General features: G+C 45.6%; 1 protein-coding gene across 2 annotated transcripts; it reads right to left on the reverse strand.

Moving 5' to 3' along the window:
• Window positions 1-474: 474 nt before the first annotated feature.
• On the reverse strand, window positions 475-25503 carry LOC106851394 (monocarboxylate transporter 2-like). 2 transcript variants are annotated; one of them, XM_088171288.1, is made up of 5 exons: window positions 25391-25503; window positions 24529-24773; window positions 11063-11206; window positions 4891-5739; window positions 475-2429 (listed from the first exon to the last, which is right to left on the reverse strand). In XM_088171288.1, the coding sequence occupies exons 2-5, from the start codon at window positions 24743-24745 to the stop codon at window positions 2137-2139; spliced, it is 1503 nt and encodes a 500-aa protein (XP_088027414.1). In that variant the 5' UTR covers window positions 24746-24773; window positions 25391-25503; the 3' UTR covers window positions 475-2136. The 2 variants fall into 2 exon arrangements, with proteins under 2 accessions (XP_088027414.1, XP_014728799.2); XM_014873313.2 differs by having other exon boundaries at window positions 25270-25471.
• Window positions 25504-26592: the final 1089 nt, after the last annotated feature.

The raw sequence follows: 26592 nt of genomic DNA on the forward strand, positions 1-26592 counted from the left end.
TTATCCAGTGAAATATTTTTTGCCCTCAGGGGCAGTTTAACAAAGGCATCTTTTCCAGAGGATTTTCACAGATAGCTGAACAGAACGCCTTTTTATTAAAAATCTTACCTGTATTAACAAAGTTTTATGACCTAAAAAGCTTGCTTGGGGTTTCTGAGAGACGAGGAGCCCGAGTATCAGCTCCTGCTGTAAGGACAGCTGGGTATCTGGGTCATTGCACTGAGGATTAATTGTACAAACTGGTGGAAAGGTATGAGAATCATCTTGTCAGGTCCTTACCAGGTCATTCTGCACTGTTTCAGGCTGGCCCAGACCACCAAGGATGTCAAAGGAATCCAAATCAACACGAACATGAGGTTGTGACCAAGAGTTGTGTGACCCTGTGCATGGAGCCAGGACTAGAAACCCCCTGAGGATAAACGCCTTACTGAATCAAAAGGCTGCATTACACACACAGGAAAATGCAAACTAATGTAATTTTAAAAAATAGTTTTATTAAGTATATGACAGTATATGACAGAAGGCATACTGGAAAATATTCACGATCTTCTACTAATGCCTTTTTAAATGAAATATCACAGATATATTTGACAGCAATAAAGAGTATTAAAAACAAGCACTGAAGGCCTAATTAATTCATGTATGTTTTGGTTTTTTTTCAGAGAAAATACAATTATGATGTAAGGCTAAAATTTAAGTCCGACTGAAATCAAAGACCACTATTCTTCAAAGAAATTCACAGAAAAGGTTTTGTACAAGAAGACAAGAATGACCTAATTTTAAGAGTACAATGTATTTATGAAAGTATTCTTACAAGCCTTTCTTCATATTGTGTACACAAGTGACAAGAAAATAGAGTTGTTCGAAGGCAAAACTATGAAAAAATATTACCTGATTAGATATGGGTACCATTGAAATAAAGAAAAAGGAGAACTAACTTTTGGTCTAGTTTTAGCTTTGAATTTGGCTAATCTGCCTGAAAAAATCCTTGTTTTTAACTAATCAAATCCATGAAATTCCACAAAAGTCTGATGCTTCAACTGCATGATGCCTTGCTCAGCATGCACAGCTCTTGGGCAACAGCTGCTTGGTATAAAATACATCAGAGTGCAAATCCTCCCAGATCAGAATTATCACCACAGGATGGGAGCTTCCTAAGCGGTGTCAGCTCCACCTCTGCATCACTGACCCGGGCAAACATTACTGAATGCAAACAGGGTGGCAAGGGGCCAGCAGGTATTGCAGTGCCAGCACCAGGGAGCTGCCTACTCCAGCCCAAACAAGGGGAGGCAGCTGCGTTTGGATTCCCTCCAGGAGGGATGCAACTGAAGCAGGTTAAAAAAAAAATATATATAGCACAAGGTCCCAGCTGTGAGAGAGGGTTCAAAATCAGTAATCCTGAGTAGTGTGAGGCACACAGTGAGCAGAGTGCACTGTGGAGCAGGCTGTGGTTTAATGCACCACTGTCCTTTGTATTCCCTATTTTCTAGCAAGAGGATCCCTGTGCTCAGCAGGGCTTGTAGGCAGCTGAGGGCAGTGGATTCCATTTCAGCTCTGGCATGCCTAAGCTTTATTCACTGATGCAATGATGCCCAAAGCTCCTCTGTGCTTCAGTTCTTCATTTGTGCAATTAATTAATAGTGGCAACACTTACTGTCTCACCAGGGTGTTGTAAAGAAAAAGCTCACTAGAAATGGTAAGGCACTCAGAAATTGGATAATAAGGACTTTGTAACTTCCTAGGGAAAAATTAAATTTCACTGTTTGAATGTAGGTCAAGAGTTAAGCTTAAGACTAAAATTCTGCCCCGCACAGACAAAGCACCTGAAGAAGGACTCCTGTCTCATGTCAGCCTCGTCCTGGCCCCCTGTAAAACATCACCTTTCCCTTTTCTCTGGGAAATGGGGAATATCTAAAGGAAAATCTTGTAGGGTGTTTGGTATGCAAGTGGATACTGCAGTGTCCCAGCAGTTTATGTGAATAAGGACTTGTTTCTGTTCTAGTCTTCTCCTACAACAAAGAAGAGGATGCACATGGCAGAGAATAGAGTAAAATTTTAAATCCTAGTGTGATTTCAGAGCTGGTACTCACTTGAGCAACCCAGAAGTCATTTCCCATTGAGCCCATGAGAAAAAGTTTAAACTTCATTTGTGCCATTCATTTCCTTCTTTACTCCTTCTCTCTTCTCTCTCAAAGGTTCCAGCTCAGGCCCATCCTGTATGGAGTCTTTGTTCCAGTTTATTTTGCCTTCATTTTCTGTCCTTACAGATTTAGGATCCTCTTCTTTTATTTTTCTTTTCTTCTCCTCCTTGGCAAGCATACGATAATTATAATAATTCATGATGAACAGAAAGGTTCCTGCCAGGACCATCACAGCTCCACATTTAATGAACATATATTTATAGTCCCCAAAGGTATCAATAAGAATTCCTGTAAAATATATATTAAAAAAAAAAAAAAAAAAGAGGAAATTTAGAGATGAAGGCAAGGATATTGGGTTTTCAGATCCTATATATCAAGGAACACCCTTGTGGCTTTAGGATAAAACATTCTCTGAACTTCTGATCTCTTCCACGATCACTCTGAACCTACAAATACTGGACATGTGTTGCACTATACAGCCTGTGAGTAGTTGACATTGGTACAGGTAATGCTCTGATAATTTGCACAGTTCATTAGAAGGGGACAGAACCTACACTGCAAAGCCTGGACTTTTCCAGCACATCTAATTTTTCCATGCTAAACTACTCCTCTGATCACAGAGCCTGCAGGCAGCCTTTCCACTGACTCCAATGATCAACTACAAGGATATCCATTTGGTTTGGCAGTCAAAATGCAGCAGCAGGGAAGACTTCCATGAGATGTCACCTGCCCACTGGGTCTCATCTCAGACTCTTGGCAAAGAGTGTCTGTGATTTATTCCACCATGGGTCACCCACCAGCATTAGAGGGGACTCAGCTTTTGGTCACAGCTGCCCTTTCTGCAGTTACACTCATGACCTAAAGAGGAAAGGGCACAGCGTGAAACTGGAAAACATTAGTTCCAGGGAAAGCAAAGATGATGCTGTCAATGTCAGATAATTTCAATGCCAAGACAAATGTGACAGGTTCTTCTCAAAGGTTAATGCCTCTGCTACGGAGTTACAGAGTAATTGAAGGGAGACAGCTTAATTGAAATGTCACCATTCTCCATTACGTCAAAATGTAATGCAAATCTTATTGGGATTATGATCCTGAGCATTAATTCCCATTTACTGGGCAACACAGACCATTCTTAACATCCCAAATCCTAATTAAAGTAAGACCCACTCCTAACCTGGCCTTCACACTACAGACAATCTTCCCTGAAACTGGCCCATCATCCATTAGCTCTCTGACGTTTTGGAAAATGTTCTCCTCCTCAAAAAGAGGGACCTTCAATTACTTCCCAATTGACCCTTAACATTGAAAAGCTGATGATTAATTATCCCACTGCATTGCACTAACAAGAGTTTCTATGGTCACCAAATAGATTTTCTGATCACAAAAATAATAATTTTTAAGTGGTTTTGGTCAGTGGTTTTTCCTGAATCATCCCTAGCTGACTTGGTACACCATTTTCAATGCACTGTGTTTTTCATGCTACTGGTGAAACATCAACCAAATGCTAATTGCAACAATTTTTCCTTTTCTGCTCATCAGGATGACCTAGAGGTCTCCTAAATAGGTTTCAATGAGAGTTTTAATGAGTAGAGTATTGGAAAATTCAACAGTAGGATAGTCTTGCCTCTTTTCCTTTGAGAATAAGATAAAGTCATAAAACACATTGGGAACAATTTACTTAGTTCATTAAAGCAGAACCCTGCAGTAGGTTATTAAAATGCCAAAGAACCAATAAATTTGCTGCTTATTAAAATGGTGGGGAAAACCATACAAAACTAATATTACTGATTATTACACAGAACTCTTTTAGCCTCATTAGCAGTCTCTAGTCATTAACTTAATCTCCCACACAGAAAATTATATAATTCAGAAAACGGTCATTTAAAAATGGTATTTTCTTTTGTTTGTCATTAATTAAATAATGAATCTCTAAGACAGCAAGGGGATACAGCTGCTTCTGTCACACTGTATGAGCTACCCAGTAATATGCAGAATTAAACAGCTCTGCAGGATGTGTCATATGAAGCATTAGCCAGATCTCAGTTTTGAATCCAGGAAAGGGTTCAAACTGCAAAAGGAGCACATGCTATAGAGGGAATATTAAGGCTGTTAAATCACAGGAGATCACTGCCCTTACTTATCTTTAGATGACTGAAACTCCTCCTGGAGACTCAGCATTGTCCACATGGACTTTTGTGGGCTCTGCCTTTTGATATTTCAAACCATGCCATCCAAAATAAATCTTTTTTTAAAAATTCTTTTTGGAACAGCCTTAAATCTTTCAGCTGCACTAAGATGACTGAAATTCCTAAGTGGCATACTCAGAGTTTTAGAGACAAACAGCAAGGTTTGAGTCAACAAGAGGCTGTCATAGAACTGTTGTGTTTTTCTTAAAGTGTGGTGGGCTCCAGCCTTTTGCAAAAGGAGGAATCTCCAGGAGGAGCTGTCTGAAATGCAAGGTTCTTGGTGAAAGTCCCACTCTGCAAGTTCAGTTCAAGTGTCTGAAGGGATCCAGGATTAAAAGATGACTCTCCAAGACTCACTTCAACCAGAGGACTACACAGAAAGGAGGAAAGAGGAAACGCTGGAGAAGACATCAAGAGCATCTTTCCCTGTCCAGTTACTAGTGGGAAAACAGTGATTGTGAGGCCGAGAAAACACATTTAGAATAATTTCCCACAAAACTGTGCTTGCAAAAGTCTAAACCCCAGCGGCAGCCCAGTGTTAGAGAGGAGGAAAGCCCACTCACCTCCAATGGGTGGTCCCAGCAGTATGGTGCAGCACTCGGCGATGGTGACGAGGCCGACGGCGCTGGTGAAGCGGGCAGCTCCCACCAGGTCCATCAGCGTCTCGAAGAGCATGGCACACACCATGCCAAAGGCCAAGCCAAAGAAGCTGGAGTACACAATGAGCCCCGTGTAGCCTGAGGCCAGCGGGCACAGGAGGTGGCAGGCGCCGTTGAAAGCGATGGCGAAGCTGAAGAAGTACTGGATCCTTGGCCTCACCCACCTGCTGTTGGCAACGATGCCGGTGGCAGGGCGAGCAACCATGTCCACAATAGCAAGGATGGAAAGCAGGAAAGCAGCTGAATATTCATCAATGCCAGTGTGCTTTGCATAGGGTGCCAGGAAAACGATGGGGGCGAAGAACCCCAGGAACATGAGCACGTTTCCAATCAGGTAAATCAAGAAGCCTCTGTGTTTAAAGAGGGAGAAATCAAGGTACTGATTGACTTTTTCAAAGCAGTCCTTTCCTTCTTCCTCTTCTAATTTTTTCTCCATGGGGCCATCTTCAATGACCTTTTCTTTCAGAGCATCCTTCTCTTCCTTGCTCACCTGGGTTTTGATCGGTGCTGTGCCTGCCCCGATGGGTCTGAAGAGAGCTCCTGCCACGCAGCAGTTTAATAAAATTGCCCCAAGAATTAAAAAGCTGCCTCTCCATCCAAAATTGTCAAAAAGGAATTGGTTGAGAGGTGCCAGGGTGCAAAGCATCACGGGGCTCCCTGCCATAGCAAGGCCATTGGCAATGGGTCTTCTCTTCAAGAAGTATTTGCCTATGATTATCACTGATGGCTGAAGGTTGAGAGCGAGGCCAAATCCTGGAAAACAGTTCAGACAAACAAAGGAAGATTTGAGACCCATTTCTCTCCAGCTCATTGTTTAAGGAAATTCACAGCCAATTGGTTCACTAGTGGCTCTCCAATGCAATAATCTGGATGCAAATGTTGCTCAGGGTGTCTCTGAGTTCTGGCTGCCACATTTGGGTAACCAGACCCCAGAAACATTCAGAAAATCCCCCCTCCTTCTGTACTGCAAATCTCTTGTGTGGCAAAACTAGCACCAAGGGTTTGCTTCAGAGTGAACCAAAACAGCAGCAGCAGCCTTGCTGGGAGAGAGGATGAATCTATTTTTTAAAAATAGCAACTCCCAGTTTGAGGAAAGTTGTTTTGGCTTGGACAGTGCCAACCAACAAAGTGCATTTATCAAGGGCTGGCTTCCCCTTCCATGGGCACCCAAATCTGCTGCTGGGCAGCCAGACCTGCACAGAAAATAACATCATCCTCCTCAGCCACAACTGATTTGGTGCTGTGAGCAATTCAGGTCTGATGCAAAAAATTAAAAGGTCTGCAAGCACGCAGCAAAACAGTTACTGAGAATGCTGATTACACAGGACCCTAGAGTGTTTCTTTTAATTAGAATTTATTTTTATTGCATTTAGATATATAAATGCCATTATAAATCTGCATTGCTAATTTAGTTGGCCAGCTTCTCCTGCACAGGTGGAATCTGCAGGCACAGATACCAAATGCTGTGATGGTCTCAGTTTTCTGTGGTTCTGTTTGAGAGCACTGCCATATAGAACCATAGAATCACACAATCAGTAAGGCTGGAAAGGACCCCCAAGGCCATGGAGTCCAACCTTTGACCAATCATCACTTTATGAACTGGATCAGAGCACTGAGTGCCACATCCAGCTTGTTCTTGAACACTTCCAAGGATGGTGAATCCACCATCTCCCTGGGCAGCCCATTCCAATGCTTCATCACCTTTTCAGTGAAAAAATTCTTCCTGATGTCCAACATCAATAATCAATAATTAAACATCAAGAATATTTTCAAGCATTTCTTTGACATGCAGTATTTTCATAAAAAGTTCATTTTTCTGAACGCCATCAAAATGGCATTTAAAAATCATGCCACATATTTTCCACTCCATCATCCAGGAAAGAAAGCAACATTAGAACAAAGCAGAAATGTAATACTTGAAGTGATTATATCAGTGAACATGAATCCTGAAAATAGGGTCATGCAGATTTTTTCTTGTTCATTAGTTGATATAATTAGTTTGTTTAACTGTGCAGTACATAATTAGGCATATTGCTTTACAGAAGAGAATTTACAAAGGTCAAGGTCCTCAAAATTAATTAAGGAACACTATCATTAGTCACTGATAGAGTAGAATCCAACTGATGCAGCAGAATCCAGCCAATGCTGGATAGCTTCAGTTTAAATGGGTTTACAAAATTATGATTTTTGCCAAGTCTAAAGTTCTTTTTTTAAATTACTTTGAAGTTTACAACATTAAGAATAAATTGAGATGGCAACATATTAAAATAATTCTGGATAAAAAACATTTTCAGCATGAATTTTTTTAGATAGTCCACACATTAGGCAGAGCACATTTTTGCGAAGTGAAGCCTTCTTGTAATGCATTTAGGCCAAATTCAGGGTGACCTGGGAACTACAGAGGAAAACCATAGCCCTGCTTAGAGAATACCTTTGGACAGTGTTGAAATATAGAAATTTATTTTTTTCCACCTGAGAAGATGCAGCACAGCAGGTGAGAGTTTGCAATAACTCCCCATTTCCCAGGCTGGTCAGTAAGGGCAGAAATTGAACCATCATTTCCACAGAGTCATTTTTGTTAGGGACACTCCACATGTCTTCCAAAAGAGGAAAATCAGACTGGATGCCAGCTACCCACTTAAACAATAATCATCTCAATTTTTTTTATTATGTGAACATTAATTTGCTAGTCAGACAAATCTAATTTAATATTACCTCATGCTCTTCCCATTAATTAAATCTGGAGAGTTTCAAATTGAATAACTGGAATTTCAATTTACTTTAAGCTTTTGGCTGACTTTAGTGGGAAATATTTACATCCATTTTATTGCAGTTTTCAGAAACTACAGCAGCTTTTCCATAGCTGGAATTGTTACTCAATAACCACATTTTCTCCCCAGGGATATGATAGAGAGGTCTGTCAGTGGTGTTGCAAGAGCAGAAGCAAACCTGTGCCAGAGGGAGAGCCCTTTCCTGGATTAAATACATCTCACTCATATTAGAAGGAAATAAGTGGTGCTACAGGACTCAGCTGTGTACTTATTGATCTTGTTCTTACTTTATTAGCAAGGAACAATCTGACCAGGTATTTCAGTGCTCAGCATTTACAGCCATGGCAAAGACTCTGCTCTCATGAGTCCACATGCCTCACTCAAGATCCCATTTTATTTCATGGCAGTCTAATTGGTGCAGATTGAACTAAACTCTGACCAGTTGTTACTACCTTGCAATTAGCTTTGAAATTTGCTGCTTCTGCCTCCGATTTCAGAAGAGGTTGCATGCTGAAACACCTATTGAATGCATCCAGGCTGGCACCTGTCCAGGTGGACAGCTTGCAAACCCCATTTCTTTTTCTAAGCACTGTAGGGAAACAAATGGGAAGAGGCTGTGGGGTTTCCAGTGCATGCAAAACACCTCGTGCAGCCCGGAGTGCCATCAAGGACAGAGCTGCCTCCACCAGCAGAGCCTGGTTCCTGCTCTGCATGCAAATGGAAACAGGCATAATCGAGTCAGCAGCTGAGATTGCCGTGTCTAATCCCTGCACTGCAAACAGATACTTCCTGCTCTGCTCCTCCGAGGAGATTTCTGTTAATATGCCAAAGGCACAGGGCTGTAGAGAGACCTCATACCAAGACCTTGTTTTTACCCCCATCCCTGTGATTTACATGAGGCTTTTACATCGGGCTGTTTTCTTTCCAGGCTATTAGGAAGGAGGCTAGAAAGAGTGTGATGTTTACAGGTTGCTTTACAGTTTTGCAAATCCCCTTTACAAAAGCCTCTCTCCTCCTGCAGCCTCGTGATGGGCAGGCAGCCTCGTAATTGCCCTTGAATGCTCCATGTTAGGCCTGACCAGCAAAGATACTTCAAGCTTAATTAGAGGCATCAAGCATGTTAGCAGGCTTACAAGCATCTTCCCTTCTCTGTCAAATTAATCTTCCTTCCCCAGCACACACCCCGTGCCTGGAGATGATGAGTGATCAGCCAGCACCTCATCCACACAGCTGCCCTTGTTCAGCAGGCAGGGGGAGAAGATGCACACAAAAGATGTGCTTTGCTCAGAGGAAACAACAGCACTGCAGACAAAGAGATGTGGGTGATTTAGGTCTGTACCCTGGGGCTGGCACAAGGGTCACCTGTGTGCACTGAGCACTGCCCACACCGTCAGCTCTCTGTGCTGGACCAGACTTGCAGACACATCCAGGGACCAAGAGCAAGGTCTTTATCAATCCCAAGTCCATTGGGGTTATGCACAGAATTCCCTTCTGTCACTTTTTTAGCCAACTGCTTTAGAACACAGCAGCTGGTGCCTTCCTACAGCCCTGATTCTTGTCTGAGTCCTTCTGCTCACCAAAATGCATGGAAGTTTTTTAGCAAAGGATTTATGGTTTCCGTATGGTAATCCAGCATTAGTCAACTTAGAATCTCAGAATGGTTTAGGTTGGAAGGGATCTTAAAACTCATCCCATTCCAAATCCTTTGCCATGGGCAGGGACACCTTTCACTATCCCAGGCTGTCCCAAGCCTCATCCAACCTTGGACACTTCCAGGGATGGGGCAGCCACAGCTTCTCTGGGCACCCTGTGCCAGGGCCTCACCACCCTCACATAAAGAATTCCTTCCTAGCATCTAATCTAAACTGCCCTCTGTCAGCTGAAACTCATTCCCCCTTGTCCTGTCCCCCTTTGCCTTCCTAGAGGACATTTGCTGAGCAGGAAATGATGTAAGCTCATGCATTAAGAAATATTGGGAGACATTGGTTATTTTTTATTTCCCATCACATTGTTCCTGGAGTCTCTTTCAAGGAATCTTCAAGATTTATTCATGCAATAATTACACAGTTTCACTTAATTAAAATGACAGTCCTTAGGAAGAATAAGGTTTAAGAGAGGGAATCCTACACGGGGATTTATTCACTACTGTACAGATTTAATAAAGGAATATTGATATAGAAGAACAGATGACAAACTTTCTGTCCCAATTTACTTTGCTAGTGGCTGGTTTTATTGATTTTAAATGTTGAGCTCACATTTTCACATTCAGAAAGCAGCAACACTTAATGCATCTACAGAGAGATTGGGAACATTCATTAAACCATACACCTGGCAACCTCCTCAAAAGCCAATTTTGAACTCATTGTGTCATGTTTTCAAGCAGATGTCCTAGCTGCACTGGAATAAACTTTGGCTGTACCTTATCCAAAATAATAAAACAAAAATACTTACAATTAAGCATCTATACTCACACAGGTGGAGAGCCTTTATCCATCTACCTTTAAAAGCAATAACCTGGCACCTGCAGGCTTTAAAGATGCTGGACTGAGCCTATGCCTTATTCTGCTTGAGTTTCCAATATTGAATTTCATATTTCAATATAGGCAACTCAAATTAGAACTTCAAGAAGGAAATATAGGGTGGTTTTTTTTTTTTCACAAAAGGGAGATTGTTGCCTACTTTCAGTCAACTCCAGCAGTTCTTATTTTCAGATAAAGGACCTCCTCACCTCACAAGCTGGCAAAGGGCAAGTAAATTGAAGCAAACCCCTGAAACCTCATCTCAGGTATCTCCCAGAGGGAAGATAACACACAGTAACATAGGAGCAAGGGTGCTTTCTTTAGAGTCATACTTGTACCCAGAAGGACTTGCCTTGCCCAGGGCAGAGCACAGGCAACCTGGCTTTGCTTCAGGGAGACCTGAGGCCACTGATGGCCACCATCCCCAGCAGCCTGGCCCAGAGCACCCAGAGCTGCAGAGAGCACAGCCCTGCCGGGTCCCACACCTGCATCCCACACCTGGATCTCACACCTGCATCCCACACCTGGATCTCACACCTGGATCCCAGCCCTGCCTGGATCCCACGCCAGGAACAGCACTCAGCAGGGAACATGCTCTTTGCTAAAGTCCATCTGAAGCATTGATAAGGAGGGCTTTTGTCCCACCAGATTTTCATCCCACAGGATTTCTACCTCCCCAGCTTCCCACTGTGTTTGTGCTGGTGCACACATTGCCCAGGTGTGGAAACCCCAAGCCACCAGAAGGGAACCTCGCAGGTGGAGGGGAAGGAGGCGCTTTGTTCTCACCTGTGATGAAGCCCACACAGATGTAGAGCTGCAGGATGCTGGTGCAGAAGGCAGCTGAGATCATCCCCACACCACACAGGAGGCCCCCAAACATGACCACGGGGCGGCTGCCATAGCGGTTCACTAAAATGCTGCTGATGGGACCTGGGGAAAGAGGGCAAAAGGGTCCTTGAGGTCACATCTTCTGACAGAAGTCATGTTTGACACAAAGCAGGTAAAGCTCTGCCACATCAGTGGTCCTGAGTGCTGCTGACAGTTCCTAGACTGCGTTCAGGAAGAAAATGGAAAAGCAGAGATGCTCCGCATGGAGATGGCAGCATGTCCAATGCCATGGGTGTGTAGTCAGTGACAGCTCCTGACCCAGGATTTCCAAGTGTCACCAGAGAAGGCAAAGACCAACAACAAACCATGTGAACACAGCATCCCAGCACAGGAGCTTCTTGATTTATGATGATGTTAAACTATACACACAAAGCAGTGGCTCATATTGCAAAGCTAATATCACAAATGCTGTTGCATTTTTAATGCCTCTATTTTAATGCAATTCCAATACTGCTGACCAGGACCTAAGCTTTAGCAGAACAGTTGTTAATTAAATCTTAATTGCAGTCCATGTACGGAGAAGGTTTGGGATGATTGATTAGCCAAAGCTCGAAAGAACCAGTTTGGACTTGCATTTATGCAAAGAGGAGGTTCAGGGCAGTAGAAAATTATGAAAGAGGGAAATGGCTTGACAAAAACTGTGCACACTGAAACAAAGCATTGAAATCTGAGGAAGGGAGACCAATAAAAATCAGAATCACAGGATGAGATGTATTGGAGGGACTATGATGGTACCTCAGGACCAACCTCCTGCTCAGAGAAAAGCCAGCTCTGAAGTTAGAACAGACTGAGAAGTCAGAACTAGAGAAGGCAAACTGCACAGAAAAGAGCAGTCCAGAAGTACAAGCCATGAGATGTAAGGAAAAGATTCTGTATTACTCAAAACTCTCAATCAAAATGCTTCAAAAGTGATACTGGAAATGAGGAAGATGAATACAGGCAGATTTAATATCTGAACTTAACTGGCCCTTTGTTGTGCTACTCATCATGCAGTAATGGTGTTTCAGAGCCCAGTCTGCCTATCTGCCTTCATTCCTGCCACTTCCCACACCACCCACATGTACAATACTGCAAACAGGTATTTTAAACTCACGGGCTTCTTTGAAGAGTTTGGCTGTGGGACCTACCTCACCAAAGAGTCATGGTAGAATATTAACCTTTACTTAAATAAACTCAGCAGGAAATAGCTTCAGAGCTCTCTCCAGACCCTGCAAACCACAGCACTCCTGATGACAGGAATGAAACCCAGAAACCCCAACACTCCCTCAGCATGGCTGACAGCATCCAAACAAGTTCTCAGCTGTTAGAATGTGCAAGAATAGAAAACAGTAGGTATGGCTGGTTTAATGTGGGGAATGAATCCCATAGAAATACTTTCCACTTGATGTCTGAGGTCAAAAAGCTCATAAATTAAATGCACACAAGCACAGTCTCAACAACATCCCTGTAACTGTGTGAGCTGTGATCTAGTCCCATCAAATGCACCATTCAATTAAAATTTCTGTGTGTGTATAATTACATGGAGAGTTTTTCTGCTAATTCTGTAACTAGATTCACACACATGCATCCTTTTGCTGCACAGAGCACTACAGAATTCAATGAGAAGTTCTGGGGAAAGAGATACATATTTCAGATCAGCACAGTGAGAAAGAGACCCCCTTCTGTCTGAGTTTTCCCTGGTCAGGGCCTGAACTTGCATTGTGCTGAGCTGGTCTCAGCACGTCCTGTAATTCAATAGATCGAGCCAGTGTTCCTCAGAAAGGCACCAACATATTCATCTGCAGCCTAAGGGCATGCAACTCTTCCATTTTTCAATTTTCCACATGTCCGCATTTCTGCAGAATCAATCTAATTACTCAACTAAGAAAATGTGGTTTCAATTACCTTCGCCCACTGGCAGAGGGCTTTCACCCTATAGGATGTTGCACCATGGAGCAGAGCATTCAAAGCCCACAATATTCTGCTAAGGCTTCTCCCCTGCTCTGACCTGGGACAGCTACCATGGAGAGAAGCCCCTGCTATCAGAGGGAAAACAGAACTGCTCACATATGTCCTGCTCTTGCAGCATCCAGCTTAGGAGAAGGGAAATTGGGATTTATGTATTGGCTTCACCCATCAGGAAGGATGGGCTTGGACCATGACAGCACATAATGAACTGGAAGGGGCTGAGGGTAGGATACATTCTGCCCAGCTATGGGGACAGCCCAGGGCAGAGGCTGAAAAACAGGAAAATAAATGTTTGTATGCCAATGACTGGCTTTACAAATGAGAGCAGCCTTTCTGTGTCCCTGGGGACACTCCATGTGTGCTGTGTCCTCAGCCACATCCCAGCTTCACAGCAAGCATTTATTAAGCCATGAGACTGAAACTTTTCCCCATTCTTGTCATGTGTGATCTCTCAGCAATGTTTTACAGGAGGTCTGCATGACATTCAGCAAGCAGCCTTCATCTGCTGCAACCAGAACAATCAGTTTTACAAGAGGAAAATCAGATCCATGTTTGCCAGTCCGGGTGGCAAAGCTGTGCTCTCAAGGGTGTCACCTGCCTGGGCTGGGCTGAGTGGAGCTCACGGGGAGCTGTGACGAAATTCAGAAGCACAGAAGCTTTTCTCCTTCCTGAAAGTGTCCAGGCTCTTTGAGCCTGCTTTGGAAAAAGCCACAGCCCAGAGGATCACAGCCCATGCCTGTGAGGGACAGCACCTGAGCAGCCTCACCCATGCAGAACTGGGGATCAGAGACCTCTCAGGCACTGACTGCATCCAGTTAGAGGAGAAAACAGGAGCAGAACATCTGGACTAAACTTTCTCAGCCACAGGGAATCTACAGTAAAAGCCATGATGAACACTCAACCTGCAGGGAAAACTGGAACCAGGAGGAAAAGCTAGACTTACAAGAGACACCAAAAAATCCAACCCAGAGCCTCAAACAGTTGGGAAATCAAACTTCTTTGAGTTGTTGCTCAAAGGCTGAAGGGTTTCTAACAGTCCTGAGCAGACCTTTCAAATGCATTGAAACAAATGGAAAATCACATCCCCAAAATTACTTCCACTTAAGTCACTTGAACCTACAGAAACATGCACAGGCTTCAGCAGAGCAGCCTTTCAAAATCTGTCCCATCTCTAGGTGGGAAGTGGTAATCTGTAACATTTGGGGGCTGTGCACACTTCAGCCCCCAACCCTGCCAGTCTGGGCAGGTGACAGAGCACACCCAGACCCCTCATCCTGCCCAGTGCCATCAGCATCACACCCAGCAGATCTGAGTGCACCCTCCTGCCCTGCTCTGCCCCGTGCCTCCTGCAGCGCATTTCTTGAGGGGGAAGTTGATTAAACATCAAACATTAGATAAGTTTAACAGCAGCATTGTGGGGTAGCTTCAGAAAACATTAAATAGCTCAAGTCGGGGCAGAGGACTGAAGAAGAGCGAACACAAAGCCAGCACTGCAGTTGTGGGAAATGTGAAACACAATTACTGCTATGCTTGCAGCTATTGCACAAATTAAAAGCATGACAGGCCCTGGCAGCACGGTGGAATTGAAAAGCAGGACCTGTCATTTACCAGTTACTCAGCTGGCATGGAAAGAATAAAGATATTGTATATTACCACAGAGAAACCATTTACGGTAACAGTGTGTGCAGCTTGGATCCCAAGGCCCCTTTAGCTGCTAATACCTGCCTGGTCAAATGTGCAGCAACCACAGGCTCCCTGTCCTGGCATCCAAATGAAGTCATTGTTCCTCCTGCAAGCCTGCAGTGGGAGAAGCTAAGAGGAGTCAGGGTGATTTTTCGCTTTTTAATTTACAGCATCAGGTGAGAAGAGGGCAGGAGGAACAGCTGGCAAAGCTCTCAGAAAGCTGCCATTTACCCAGCTTGACCTTGCAGGAGCAGCCACACAAACGCTGTGCAAGTCCCTGAAACGTCAGAGCAGGCAGCAAAAGCCATCCCAGCTGTCGGGAATGTCCCCAGTGCACTGAGGCTTCCCAGGGAGCAGAGCAGTCAGGGCTGTCCCCACAGCCCCACCAATACAGCACAGCAACTCCCCACGATGAAACTAGAGGCATCATTTAGTTAACCCCTTGCACCCCAGTGCATTCCCATGACAAGAATGCTGACATGAGGGTGGTGTTTTGGTGCAGGAAGGAATGGCATTCCCCCACCCAAACACATGGCAGCTCCTCCCATGACCCAGTGACTTCCTCCCTTCCAGTGAACTTCCAGCCATTATCATTTTTATCACCCATTGCAGGGGGACAACACAGGACAGCAGAGGACACGGTGGGGATGCTCATCCTGCTGCTGGCTTCCCCCAGAGCTGTGCCTGTGGCTCTGCACCTCCCCTGGCTCACAGGGACACGCTCTCCATCATCTCCATCAGCCCATGGTAAGAGCAAGGAATGCCTGCTCACAAGTGCTTCACTTTACACCCCAAGCCTTTGCAGAGAAGGGTGCCCACCATGAGGCTTCCACTTCTTCCTGCAGTAAAGTTCTGCAGCCTGGAGAGCAACAGTTTGCACCAAATATCCCTAAAAGATGCAGCTGGGATCATGGAGCCCCTGGAAGACTGATGAAATGTAAAGCACTATCCTCAGCCTATATAAATCAGACTGGTTTAGTGCCTGTCCTGTTTAAAGCCTCTTTTCTCATACCTGTGGCAGATTTCCATTCTTTGTTAGTTGGTACATGAAAGGCCGTGTCAAAGAGGCTGCTCTTGGTGGCAAGAGAAACACGGAGACTCGCCAGTGGGGATTGCAGTAAGCCTGAACTCATTTGTTAGCTTGTCCAATTACTTTTCACCTTGAGTTTTGTGTTTGCAGAAGTGAAAAGGACCCTGAAGAGGAGACTGTAAAACCATAAAGAAAAAGCAAAATACCCTGGACTCTCCTCTCTTCTCCTCCACAAAGCCAGGCCACCTTGTCATTCATTCTTTTTGAGTCACTGAACTATGATCCAGAGAGGATCATAATGCAGAGTTGGCATATAACAAGAAATATCAATCCAGACTGGCTTAAACTCTTGCAAGTATGACAGTGCTCAAAAAATAGACACCTGAATTGCCTTCCTGTTTTCCTCAGCAAGCCTTATGAATTTTTTATGAGCTGCAAAACTTCCAGTGCCGGTGTGAAACACTGATGTATTTCTAATAGGGACTAAAACATTCTTCTCTCCCATACCTCTGACCCTGTGTGTGTATATATATCCCTTATTTGTAAGGTTTGTCTTTCTTTTTCTTTTTTTTTTAATGTAACCTAGTACTAATAGTAACAATATTCCTCTTTTCTGGTGGAACTCATCCTGGACGAATTTCTGCTGCAATATTTCTGTGTAGGGCTTTCAGATAAGCAGCTAAGAGCTTAGGCCCTGAAAATCTGTAACCCAGAGGCTTCCAGCAATGTGGATGTTTTCCCAGGTTTCACAACACTGACCTTCTGACAGTGCAAAATGGCACAGAGGGGGGAGTCTAGGTCTGCTGTTCAGACCATTTGATGACCACACAGGCAATAAAACAACAATACTTTAAAATATTCAACTGCACAGACCACAGGGCCGGAAGATTTGGGACCACCAGTGTCCCCACGGCTGGGGCTGCAGCAGGCAGCTCAGCTTTTCCTGCTTTTCAACATGATGAGTGGCTCTAAAGGGCTGTTCCTGCACAGGGACATCGGTCAGCACCAAAAGAACTGCCCAGATAGTTAATATTTGCCAAACTATTGTGGAAGTACAAATAGGAACTCAGCATGCCATGATTGCCACTGACTCTGGGGAGTCACTGGGGACATAAGAAGGAGTGCAAAACATACTCAGCAAAGAGGGAAAGGGGGGGAAAATCGTTTATACTAATGAAACCAAGTCTATTATTACACCAGTAGTAAAACAACGGCAGGAGCAGGCCTGCAATTTCCTCAGTAATAATCTCACTCCCTCCATGGAATAACAGCACTGCCTTTGGCTTTGTAATTTATCCACCAGGGTACCAGCCCATCATTACAGAGCAACCTCCTCATTGCCCCCCAATGAAAGTACCCCACATTATTAATGTGCTGCCAGAGCCCACCAGCCTCTGGAGATGGAGGGATCAGCCACCAGCTCCTGGTAACAATGCACAGCCTGCAAGGGAGGCAGCCAGAGAAAACACAGCTGTAACGTGGGGGGAAAGGCTGAAAGGGCTAAAGCTGCAGCCTTTCACTCTTTGTCATGCCAGAAAAAACTTGGCTAGCTCATGCTTTTAGGTGTTTGTGTCACCAGGGTGTGGAGAACTGCTGCTCACCCTCAGTGACTGAGCCCTTGCTCCAGATCACTGGAGAATAACTGGTGATACCTGCTAATAATGAAGCCTAATAATTATTAGTCTCAGCTGCTTGGTTCAGATGGTTTGGTTTGAGGAGCCCATAGACAACCAGTCCTTCCTCAGGCAGTGCTGCTGGAGGCAGGATGGTCACACACCAAGGACAAGTGGCAGCGAGCACACACCCCAGGTGACAACCACAGCCCCAAATACTCCTCTGCCAGAGCTGACAGAGCAGCTTCCAAAGACTTGTCCACACCTAGATCATCCTGATGCCTTCTATTAGCATTACTTTACATTGCAAATAATTGATTTTAAATAAGGAGGCTGAAATCCAACACATGCCACAGCAGCTCCAAAAGCTAACCTTGGCCCCAGAGATGCTTCATTTGCTTCCTCATAGATGAGGAAAACAGTCAGAGTTAAGGTTTTTAACAGTTTTTGTCAGTTTCATTTAAGGGGGTAATGGCTGCAGCTTCAGCACAATCCCTATGAGATGATGCATAAGCCAAGCTTGGGAGAAATTGTCTGGACATGCATTATTCAGTCATCAGACTGGTCAGTCCTGTGCTGCTGGGTCTCCTGGGCAGGACTGGCACTGTATTCAGCTGGGAAAGTAGTGAGAGCAGTGATCCACTGCAGCAACCAGGCTGCAGCAATCCTCCCTCCCCTGCACCCACCAGGCACACCCTTGGGAGCACAGGGACCCTGACCTCCCAGCAGAAATACTTACATTTGCACTGCAGCAACCTGATGTTAAAAAAATAAAATAAAGAAAGAAGAAGAAAAACAAAGCAGACAAGGCCCAACCTTCAGAAAGACAAAGTGTTCTCTTCCTTATTCAGTAGTCTTATCTGATCAGTGCTCTGGCTTTTCAATTTCCAGGTTACCCAGCTTAGATGCTGCTCCTGCAGCACAAGGAGGAGCCACAGGCCAGCAGCTCCCAAACTGGGGCTGGGGACAAGGTTCTTCATGTCACTTTGTATTGAGGCAATTAAATAACCTCTCCTGCAAAGGGACAGCACTCAGTGGTTTCCCCAGCTGCAGGTTTGGATCTCACCATGCAGCAGATCACAGCTTCATAAGGTCACAATATCACCGTGTTGGAGCTGCTCTCCTGTGGTTTCTTTAGCTGTCTTTTTGCCTTGGCAGGACCTCTGGCTTTGATCCCCTCCATCACTGGAAGCCCAGCTGCAGAACAGGAGTTCCCTGTGTGGCTGGAACATCCATTCCTGGAGGTCAGCAGTCCTTTGTTACCACTCTTAACATGCTGCTCCAAAAGCAATTTAGCCCTTGCCTGCTCGTGATGTCCAAAGGGCTCTGCCCACCCTGGGAAGCCCTGCATGACTTGGCCAAGAGATCAGTGGAGTGTCCATCCAGGGGCAGAAAGAGCTGCAGTGCTCTGGGATAGGTTGGCATCTGGGGGAAGAAGCTTTCACAGGTTTGAATTCCACTTGGGGGGAATGGATTATAACTTACTCCTTGGCTTAACACCATTAACAACCCCCCAGCCAAAACTCTTCACTTCCTTCTCCCTAGTTCTTATTAATCTTGGTTTTTATTAAGTCTATCACATCTCTATTACTGCTGACCTTGTTAGCTCCAATGAAGGGCAAAATGATAAAGCTTTGTGACCAAGTCCACGAACACAGAAATATTTCACCTGAACCTATAGTGCTATTATGGCTCTTAAGTAGAACAGAGCTATTTAAAAAAATAAAAAATATAAGCCCATACATGGTGACCTTGCAGAGCTGGAGTGCTCTCTGAGAGTCAGGAGAAGCATATGAATCTGCAGCACCATTCATTACAGAAATCAAATCATTCCTCATCCAGCTTTCTTATCAAAATCTAGATTCTAATAGTGCTGCTACCCCAGGGATTGCCCCTGCACAGGGGGCACAGGAAGATGTCTTGTTTCCACAGCATGAGGAGGCTGATTGAGTGGGACTCCAAGAGGTGGGGAAGAGAAGGAAAAAGGTGAAGTCCAGCATCAGGCAGCTCCAGGGAGCACCTGCCAGGGACTGGGCCAGGATAGCAGGATGCTGGATATCCACAGCACTGTGAATAAACAGAATAATCTTCCTCCTTTTGTTTCAGCCTCCATGAAGCACCCAGGTGGAAAAGCACACGCCTAGGGAAATCCTGGTAAAAGCTCCACTCGGGAATGAAAGTTTGTTAAACCAGTGCTGTAAGCACAGCACTAGAGAGAGCTGACATAGGTGAAAAAAAAACTCCCTCCCATGCCTCAGTTTCCCCTTGTAGTGCTGTGGTGCTTCACGGCTGTTTGGAGGCAATTGAGATGGGTGGGGAGCCCTGGGTGGAGTCTTCTGGAGGCAGAGAAGGTTTTGATAGAGTCTGGACCAGAGCAGGAAAGAACATTGGCAGTTTTGATTAAGTTAAAAACTGCAGAATCAAACTCATTATTAGTATAGCTTTACGCCACTGCATGTTGTAAGGCGCTTTCTAAACTTGTCACTGCAATTTATCATGCTAGCAGTGTAATAAAATATAGCTATAAAATTTTGGATTAAATGTTCAAGGTCAATGGTGGACTTTTCAGCTTCCCTATCTTTTCCTTGCTGCTTTAGCAGATGCTCTATTAAGCACTTAAAAGCTCTGGGAGAAAGTTTTTTTGGAGAAAAGATTTAGTTGTGGAGCATTTCCAGAATTAAATCTTCAGGTAATTTGATCTTCACCAAATTACTAACCAATAAATAACAAAACTAATAAACACCGGTTGGTTTCAGGTGGAGGCTTTTTACCACAAACACACTCATTTTTCTTGTGCTTGCAAATTGTGGCTCTCTGATGCTGCCTTTGTAAAATAGACAGACAGTGATTCCTTAATTTTAATGGAAATTTGGATGTGCTAGAGCAGCACCCTGCCGATTTTGGGGGGAGTTTTACAGCAGGGTATAAAGATTCTGAGGCAAGACTCCACTGCAGTACATTCTGAACAATTCATGGTGCTGATGCTGAGCTTTTTATGTATTGAAGGACAACAGAAGCACATATTTACACCTACAAGTGATACACAAACATGCACAGCAATCACAAAAGAGTGAAATTCTTCAAAATTACTAAAGAGAAGCTCCAATGTCCCCTGGTGTAGCCCCAGCTATTCAGGCCAAGCAGCTGAAATGACTCTGCAGGAGGATCTGCTCTCTGAGCTCCCCTTGGATGATTCCTGTTATTCCATTATAAAGATGAAGGAAGCATTTGGCCACGCAGTCACCATTTAAAAAATAAATAAATAAAATGCAGATCCTGTCCTAGTATTAAATTATTCTCTCTATTCTGGCACATGTGCCAAGAGGCTGGCTCGTTGTTCAAGCTCTAACAGTTGGCCATAATAAAAGATATTATTTCTTCCCATGATCCTTACCTCTCTTACAGCCTTACAGGACATCACAAGAGCTACAAGAGCATTACTGCTATTAAATTAGTGGCATCACTATTTCTTATTTTTAGAATGTTTGGCTGTTTCTCCTGATGCTGAATAGGGCAACTAATTTACTAGCAAATTAATACTGCTTATCTTTTCTTTCCTGAGAGCTCTTCTGCCTCCTGCTTTCCCTGGGTAATGGCTATCCCCAGGGACACATCTGTGGCTTAGCTTGAAATGTGTCACCCTTAAAAGTGGGAAAAGGGCAGCTGAGTTCAGTGAACCTGGCACCAAAACACAGCCCAAATCAGGAGATACAAATGCCAAAGGCTTTTAGCTTTGCAATTAAATTGTTTCCTAAACAAAACTCACCCCTGTACGTGAGGCAAAACCTTGGGAATCTTGGTCTTGTGCTGGCACAGCAAACAGTGCCCTAGAAGGCAGTTTGCAAAAAGCAGCCCTGCCCAGGGCATCTGGCAGCATGATGGGTACCCAGGGGTGCTCCACATTTTGGGACATTTGTTGTGTCCTCCTCACCCCTAGAGCCTGTTACCTGGGTGCTGGGGTGCAGCTGAAAGCACCTTTAGGGAAGGATGATGCCATGGCCCTTGGTCCCTTATAGAGTCAGGGAGTCATTAAGGTTGGAAAAGACCTCTCAGATCATTGATCAGATCCTTTTTCCTTTTTTTTTTCCATACATCAAAGACTCTGCTCTGTAATACCTTTCTCATTTGGGGTAAGGAATGAGCTCTTCACCCATGACAAGAAAAAAAAGAAAAGTAGAAACATTGTAAAACAAATCCTTCTTTATCAGATTGATAGGGCTTCAGCCTGTGGGATCTGGTCAGAGAAAAGCAATGTTCCTTCATGCTCCTCACTCTCAAACCTCCCAGTCTGCCTTCTGCAATTGGAAATGTGGAAATGCTGAACAGGAGTTCTGGCAAGAACTACAAGTACCCCATCATAAAGTCTAGGCTATCCACTTTACTGCACAGTAATCTGTTTTACTACTTTTGTTATAGTGACAGGATTGTTTTCTGCAACCTAGTTCAGATTAAGAAACTGAGGGATAAGACACATTAACTCCTGTAATATATATTACCAGAGCCTTGGCTGGTATAAAACAGCTTCCTGGGGGAATTCAGCAGAAAGTGAAGGGCAGAAACAGTCCTGGCTGCTGATTTTCAGTTTTAGACTGAAAAACTGAAACTCCTTCGGTGCTACAAGCAAAGCCTCAGGTGGTCACTGTAAATCTGCATCCATGCTGTCAAAATCAACACAGCTTCTCCAGTGGAGATTTGGGTTAGTTCATGTATTTTCAGAAAATAAGCTTCATTTGCATTATTTATGAAATGCAAACACAAGCTCTGTTACAGTGTAAGCAGCACAGTCCAAAAACAAGTCCTTAGACCAACAAGAACACCAAGGAAACCAAGCACCGTGTCAACAAAAGCTGTGGTCAGTGAAAACATCATCCTCTGAGTGCCCTGCCAGGGCACTGGGCAGCTGTGATGCTCCCGGGGATGGAAGGAGCTGGGATGGGTCAGTCCTCATGGGAATTTCCTTCCATGGCCCACACCCGGCATCAGCAAATGCACCACTGGCCCCTGCAGCCCCCCAGGGACGTGTGCCTGGTGTTTCATGTGGGAGATGCTCAATGCCCCCCATTATCCCCACAGGGCAGCATCACCTACACCTGCACACAGCCTGTGACCATTCTGCCTTTGGGAAAGGAAGGGAAGGGATGGACATGCTATGGCAACAATCATCTGGTTTGGTAGCTCTGTTAGTTACTCAGGAGTATGTTGAAACCTTGGCATTTTAAGAATTTGGTTTTTTGGCGGGGGAAGATTAGCAAAAATCCAGTGTTAAACTGTTTTCTAGTTTTTCAGCAGAGCAAATCAAGCCTTGTGTCCTCACAGTTCTAACAGGCACTGCCACAGAGCAAAACCTGGGCAGCTCAGAGGAGCTGTCCTTTAATGAGAATTTCCAAACCACTGGAGTCATTCATAAACTACACCTGCCCTGGTGTTAAATGCCCAGTCAATCAAAGCAGACGTGTTAAATACACTCTTGGGCACCCGTGTTTCATGGCTCCGTGTTCCATCAGCTCCCCCCATACCCTGTCTGCAGCCACTGAGCCACCCAGCAGCTCAGCCAGGGGCACAGGGAGGATCCAGCAAGCATCAGTCTCACCCCAGAGCAGAGCAGAGCAGAGCAGAGGAGGGGAGGGCTGGTAACTGGATATAACTGAGCAGCTGCAAGGCAAGGGATTGTACAAAGGTACAGTCACCTGAAATTCAGTTGTATCATCCCCCACATCACCAGGTAATGGCATTAACTAGGGTAAAGCTAAAGCTCCTGCAAAAAGGCAGGAGATGCTCAGTTAATCAGGATAAAATATCCCAGGTACAGAGCACACAGCACTGACTTGGAACTCTTGGAGAGACAGAGAAGAAGGTGGGTTGGAAAATGAGCAGCTGGGAGGAGGCAGAGGTGATCAGAGCAGCATTTCACCTGCTTCAGCACCATCTCTTTGGCCATGAGCTGAACCCCAGGAGGCTCAAGCTCCCCATCTAAATCCCTGTGAGCAACCTGAGGTGCTGCCAGTGCAGGGTTAATCTGCAGAGCATGTTCCTCCTTGGTCATGGTCAGGCACAAAGCATCTCTTCCATACCAGGGAGGGGACGACATTTTTTTATTGGAAGACAAAGCAGAGCTGCCAACAACTCACAGAGGCACCCCAGGGAGCCTCCAGCTCACAGGTAAATACTTTGGCACATTTATTGCCAAATAAATGGGACAGCCAGTGGGACAAAAGCACTAACACAAGCAGAGGATTTCTCTTTCTAAATCACTGCTTGGGTTCTGCCCTCCCAGTGCTCCATTTGTGGGTTCTCGTATAGGAAATCAGCCTTGCAGAGCTCATCTCTGTAGGACCCAGTCAGGGTTACAACAGAGTGGATTACAATCGCTCTGACTCAAGCCTTGCTTCCACCTTAGAAACTTATACAAAGCAACTTTATTTTCATTAAAATGTGAGCAACTGTGCTCTTCAAAAAACACTACAGTGCATTATTACGGGGGAAAAAAAGAAACCTTTGTAAAAACAAAGATTCGTTTCAGAATTTCTTTAATAGACAGGATAAATGTTAATGAAGCTTCCTCCAATTGCAGAGTGTGTTTCTTGTCCACTTCAACTGAAGATTTAATCAAGGGCAGCCCATGTATTTCATTCAGTCATGGAAGTGATATTGAAATAATGAAAAAGATCAGAGCTACATGTACTGTTTTACAACTGATAAGAGCAACTGGCGATTTTATTGCTGTGATTATCAGCACAATAAACAAGGAGCTACTTCATTTATTATTCTACTCCACACTCAGCTCTGGCTGAAACCCAGATCTAGTTATTTCCACCAGCCTATTCTCAGGGCTTTTTCCCTGATGCCCACAGAAAGTTTTCGTAGGTAATCTTCTGATTTCTGGGTAGGAGCCCCTCAGGCTCCACATATGACTTGTCTGCCTAAACAAACCTTCGGAAACATGATCAGAAAGTAAAGCTGTGGATGGCGCCGGTACAGATGGACACTGGTTGCTGTCCCTCTACTCTCCAGAGCGGCGATTCCTGCTCTTACACCTTTTATTCCTGCTCTTACACCACACCATGCCCCGGGGGCTGTGCAGGACCACTCACCTGCGCCGTAGGTCGTGGCCAGCATGATGGAGGAGACCCACGCGATCTCGCTATAGGACGTGCCAAAGAAATCCTGGATTTCTTTGAAGAAGATGGCCAAGCCTTTGGGGAAGGCGTAGGCGAAGCCGATGGAAACGAAGGCTCCGAAAACCACCACCCATCCCCAGCCGCCATCCGGCGGGCCGGGGGCTCGCCCTGCCTCGGCGGGGGCCGGCATGGCCGGGGGGCCACGCTCCCCGGGAGCCCTGGAATACAAAGGGGGGAATTGCGGGGTCAGTCCCGGGATGCTGCTGCTTTGGACCCTTAGTCCTGGGATGATGCTCCCCTGGACCCCCAATCCTGAGATTCTGCTCCTCTGGACTTCCAGTCCTGGGGTGCTGTTCCCCAAACCTCCAGTCCCGAGATTCTGCTCCCCTGGACCCCCAGTCCCGGAATGCTGCTCCTCTGGACCCCCAGACCCGGGATGCTGTTCCCCAAATCCCTAATCCTGAGATTCTGCTCCCTTGGACCCCCAGTCCAGGGATGCTGCTCCGCCAGACCCCAATCCTGAGATTCTGCTCCCTTGGACCACCAGTCCAGGGATGCTGCTCCTCCAGACCCCAATCCTGAGGTTCTGCTCCCCTGGACCCCTCGTCCCGGGATGCTGCTCCTCCAGACCTCATTCTCGGGGTGTTGCTCCCTAGACCCCCAGTCCCGGGATGCTGCTCCCACCCTGCAGCGCAGCACTGTCCCCACGCACACCTTGGTTCAGGTGAGTCCCGTGTGCTGTGGCTCCCACCCGAGCCCCCAGACGCTGACCGCGGAGCGCTCCAGCCGCTGGCGGCGGGACAGGGCAGGAATGCCACGTGTAAACGGGACAAACCTGAAACCGCGGCTCCAACAGCTGCTCCGCCCTCCTGCGGTGCCTGCCGAGCCCCCGGGACACTGGTGGGACACCGGTGGGACACTGGTGGGACACCGGTGGGATGCGGGACCCCGCGGCAGGACCCGCCTGCGGAGCGCGGCTCTGCCCCGGGGGAGCGGCACCGCTCCGGGCGGGACCGGCCCGCCCCGGCCCAGGGGACACCTCCAAACCTCCCCGGGACTCACGTCCCTTATCCAGCACCCCGGCCCCTCGTGTTTCCGAGCCCCCCGGCCGAGGCAGCAGCGCCAGTCACCCCGCGGGCATTAATTAAACCGCCCTCAGTCACTTAAATGCAAATTGTTCTTTACTTCCCGTGTGTTTCCACCTGCATCCCTCCCCTTTTCCATACTAAATCCCAGCTCTTTTCTCCTCCATACCAAGTTGTTTGCTGCTCTCCTGCCCCTGCCCCTGGATCACATCATCATTATTTAAAAAAAAAGGGACAGTGATTTTTTACACGGGTAGATGGTGGTCGGACAAGAGGGAACAGTTTTAAACTGCGAGAGGGGAGATTGAGATTAGATGTTGGGAGAAAATTCTTCATGGTGAGTGTGAGTTCTCCGGTTGCCCAGAGAACCTGTGGATGCCCCATCTCTGGAAGTGTTCAAGGACAGGTTGGACGGGGCTTGCAGCAAGCTGGGATAGGGGAAAGTAGCAGGGGGGTTAGAACAGGATGGCTCTAAGGTCCCTTCCAACCCAATTCAGAATTCTCTGATTCTCTGATCATTGCAGACTTCTGGCCCTTGTTCACATTCACCAGTTTGCTGTGTATTCTAGTTTTCTGTGGAGCTCTGGTTAGGAAAACATTAAGCTGTGTTTGCTCTGGCTGGAATGGTGCAGTTTCACCTCAGACCTTGTATCTTACTCAACCTTGCCTCCCCCTGGCAAGCCTAAGAGCCCCATGTGCATCTCATTTTTCTACTTGCACCATGAAGCAACTGAGAGCAGGAAAAATCAGGGCTTTGCTCTGCAGTTTACCTGGCACAGAATCTGCAGCTTTAAAATCTCCTCACAACACGGCTGTAAGATGTTTTATTACTGCCATTTCTTTCTTCCTATAAAACTGAGCAAACTCAAAATGATCAGAAACCTTTTCTCTCAGCTGTAGGGTCATAGCATGATGACTTGAAGAGTTTTATTTTAGGACAGCCCTGACCCAC

The sequence above is a fragment of the Sturnus vulgaris genome, chromosome 11 (genome assembly GCF_052056855.1).
Source record: "Sturnus vulgaris isolate bStuVul1 chromosome 11, bStuVul1.hap1, whole genome shotgun sequence".
NCBI lineage: Eukaryota > Metazoa > Chordata > Aves > Passeriformes > Sturnidae > Sturnus > Sturnus vulgaris.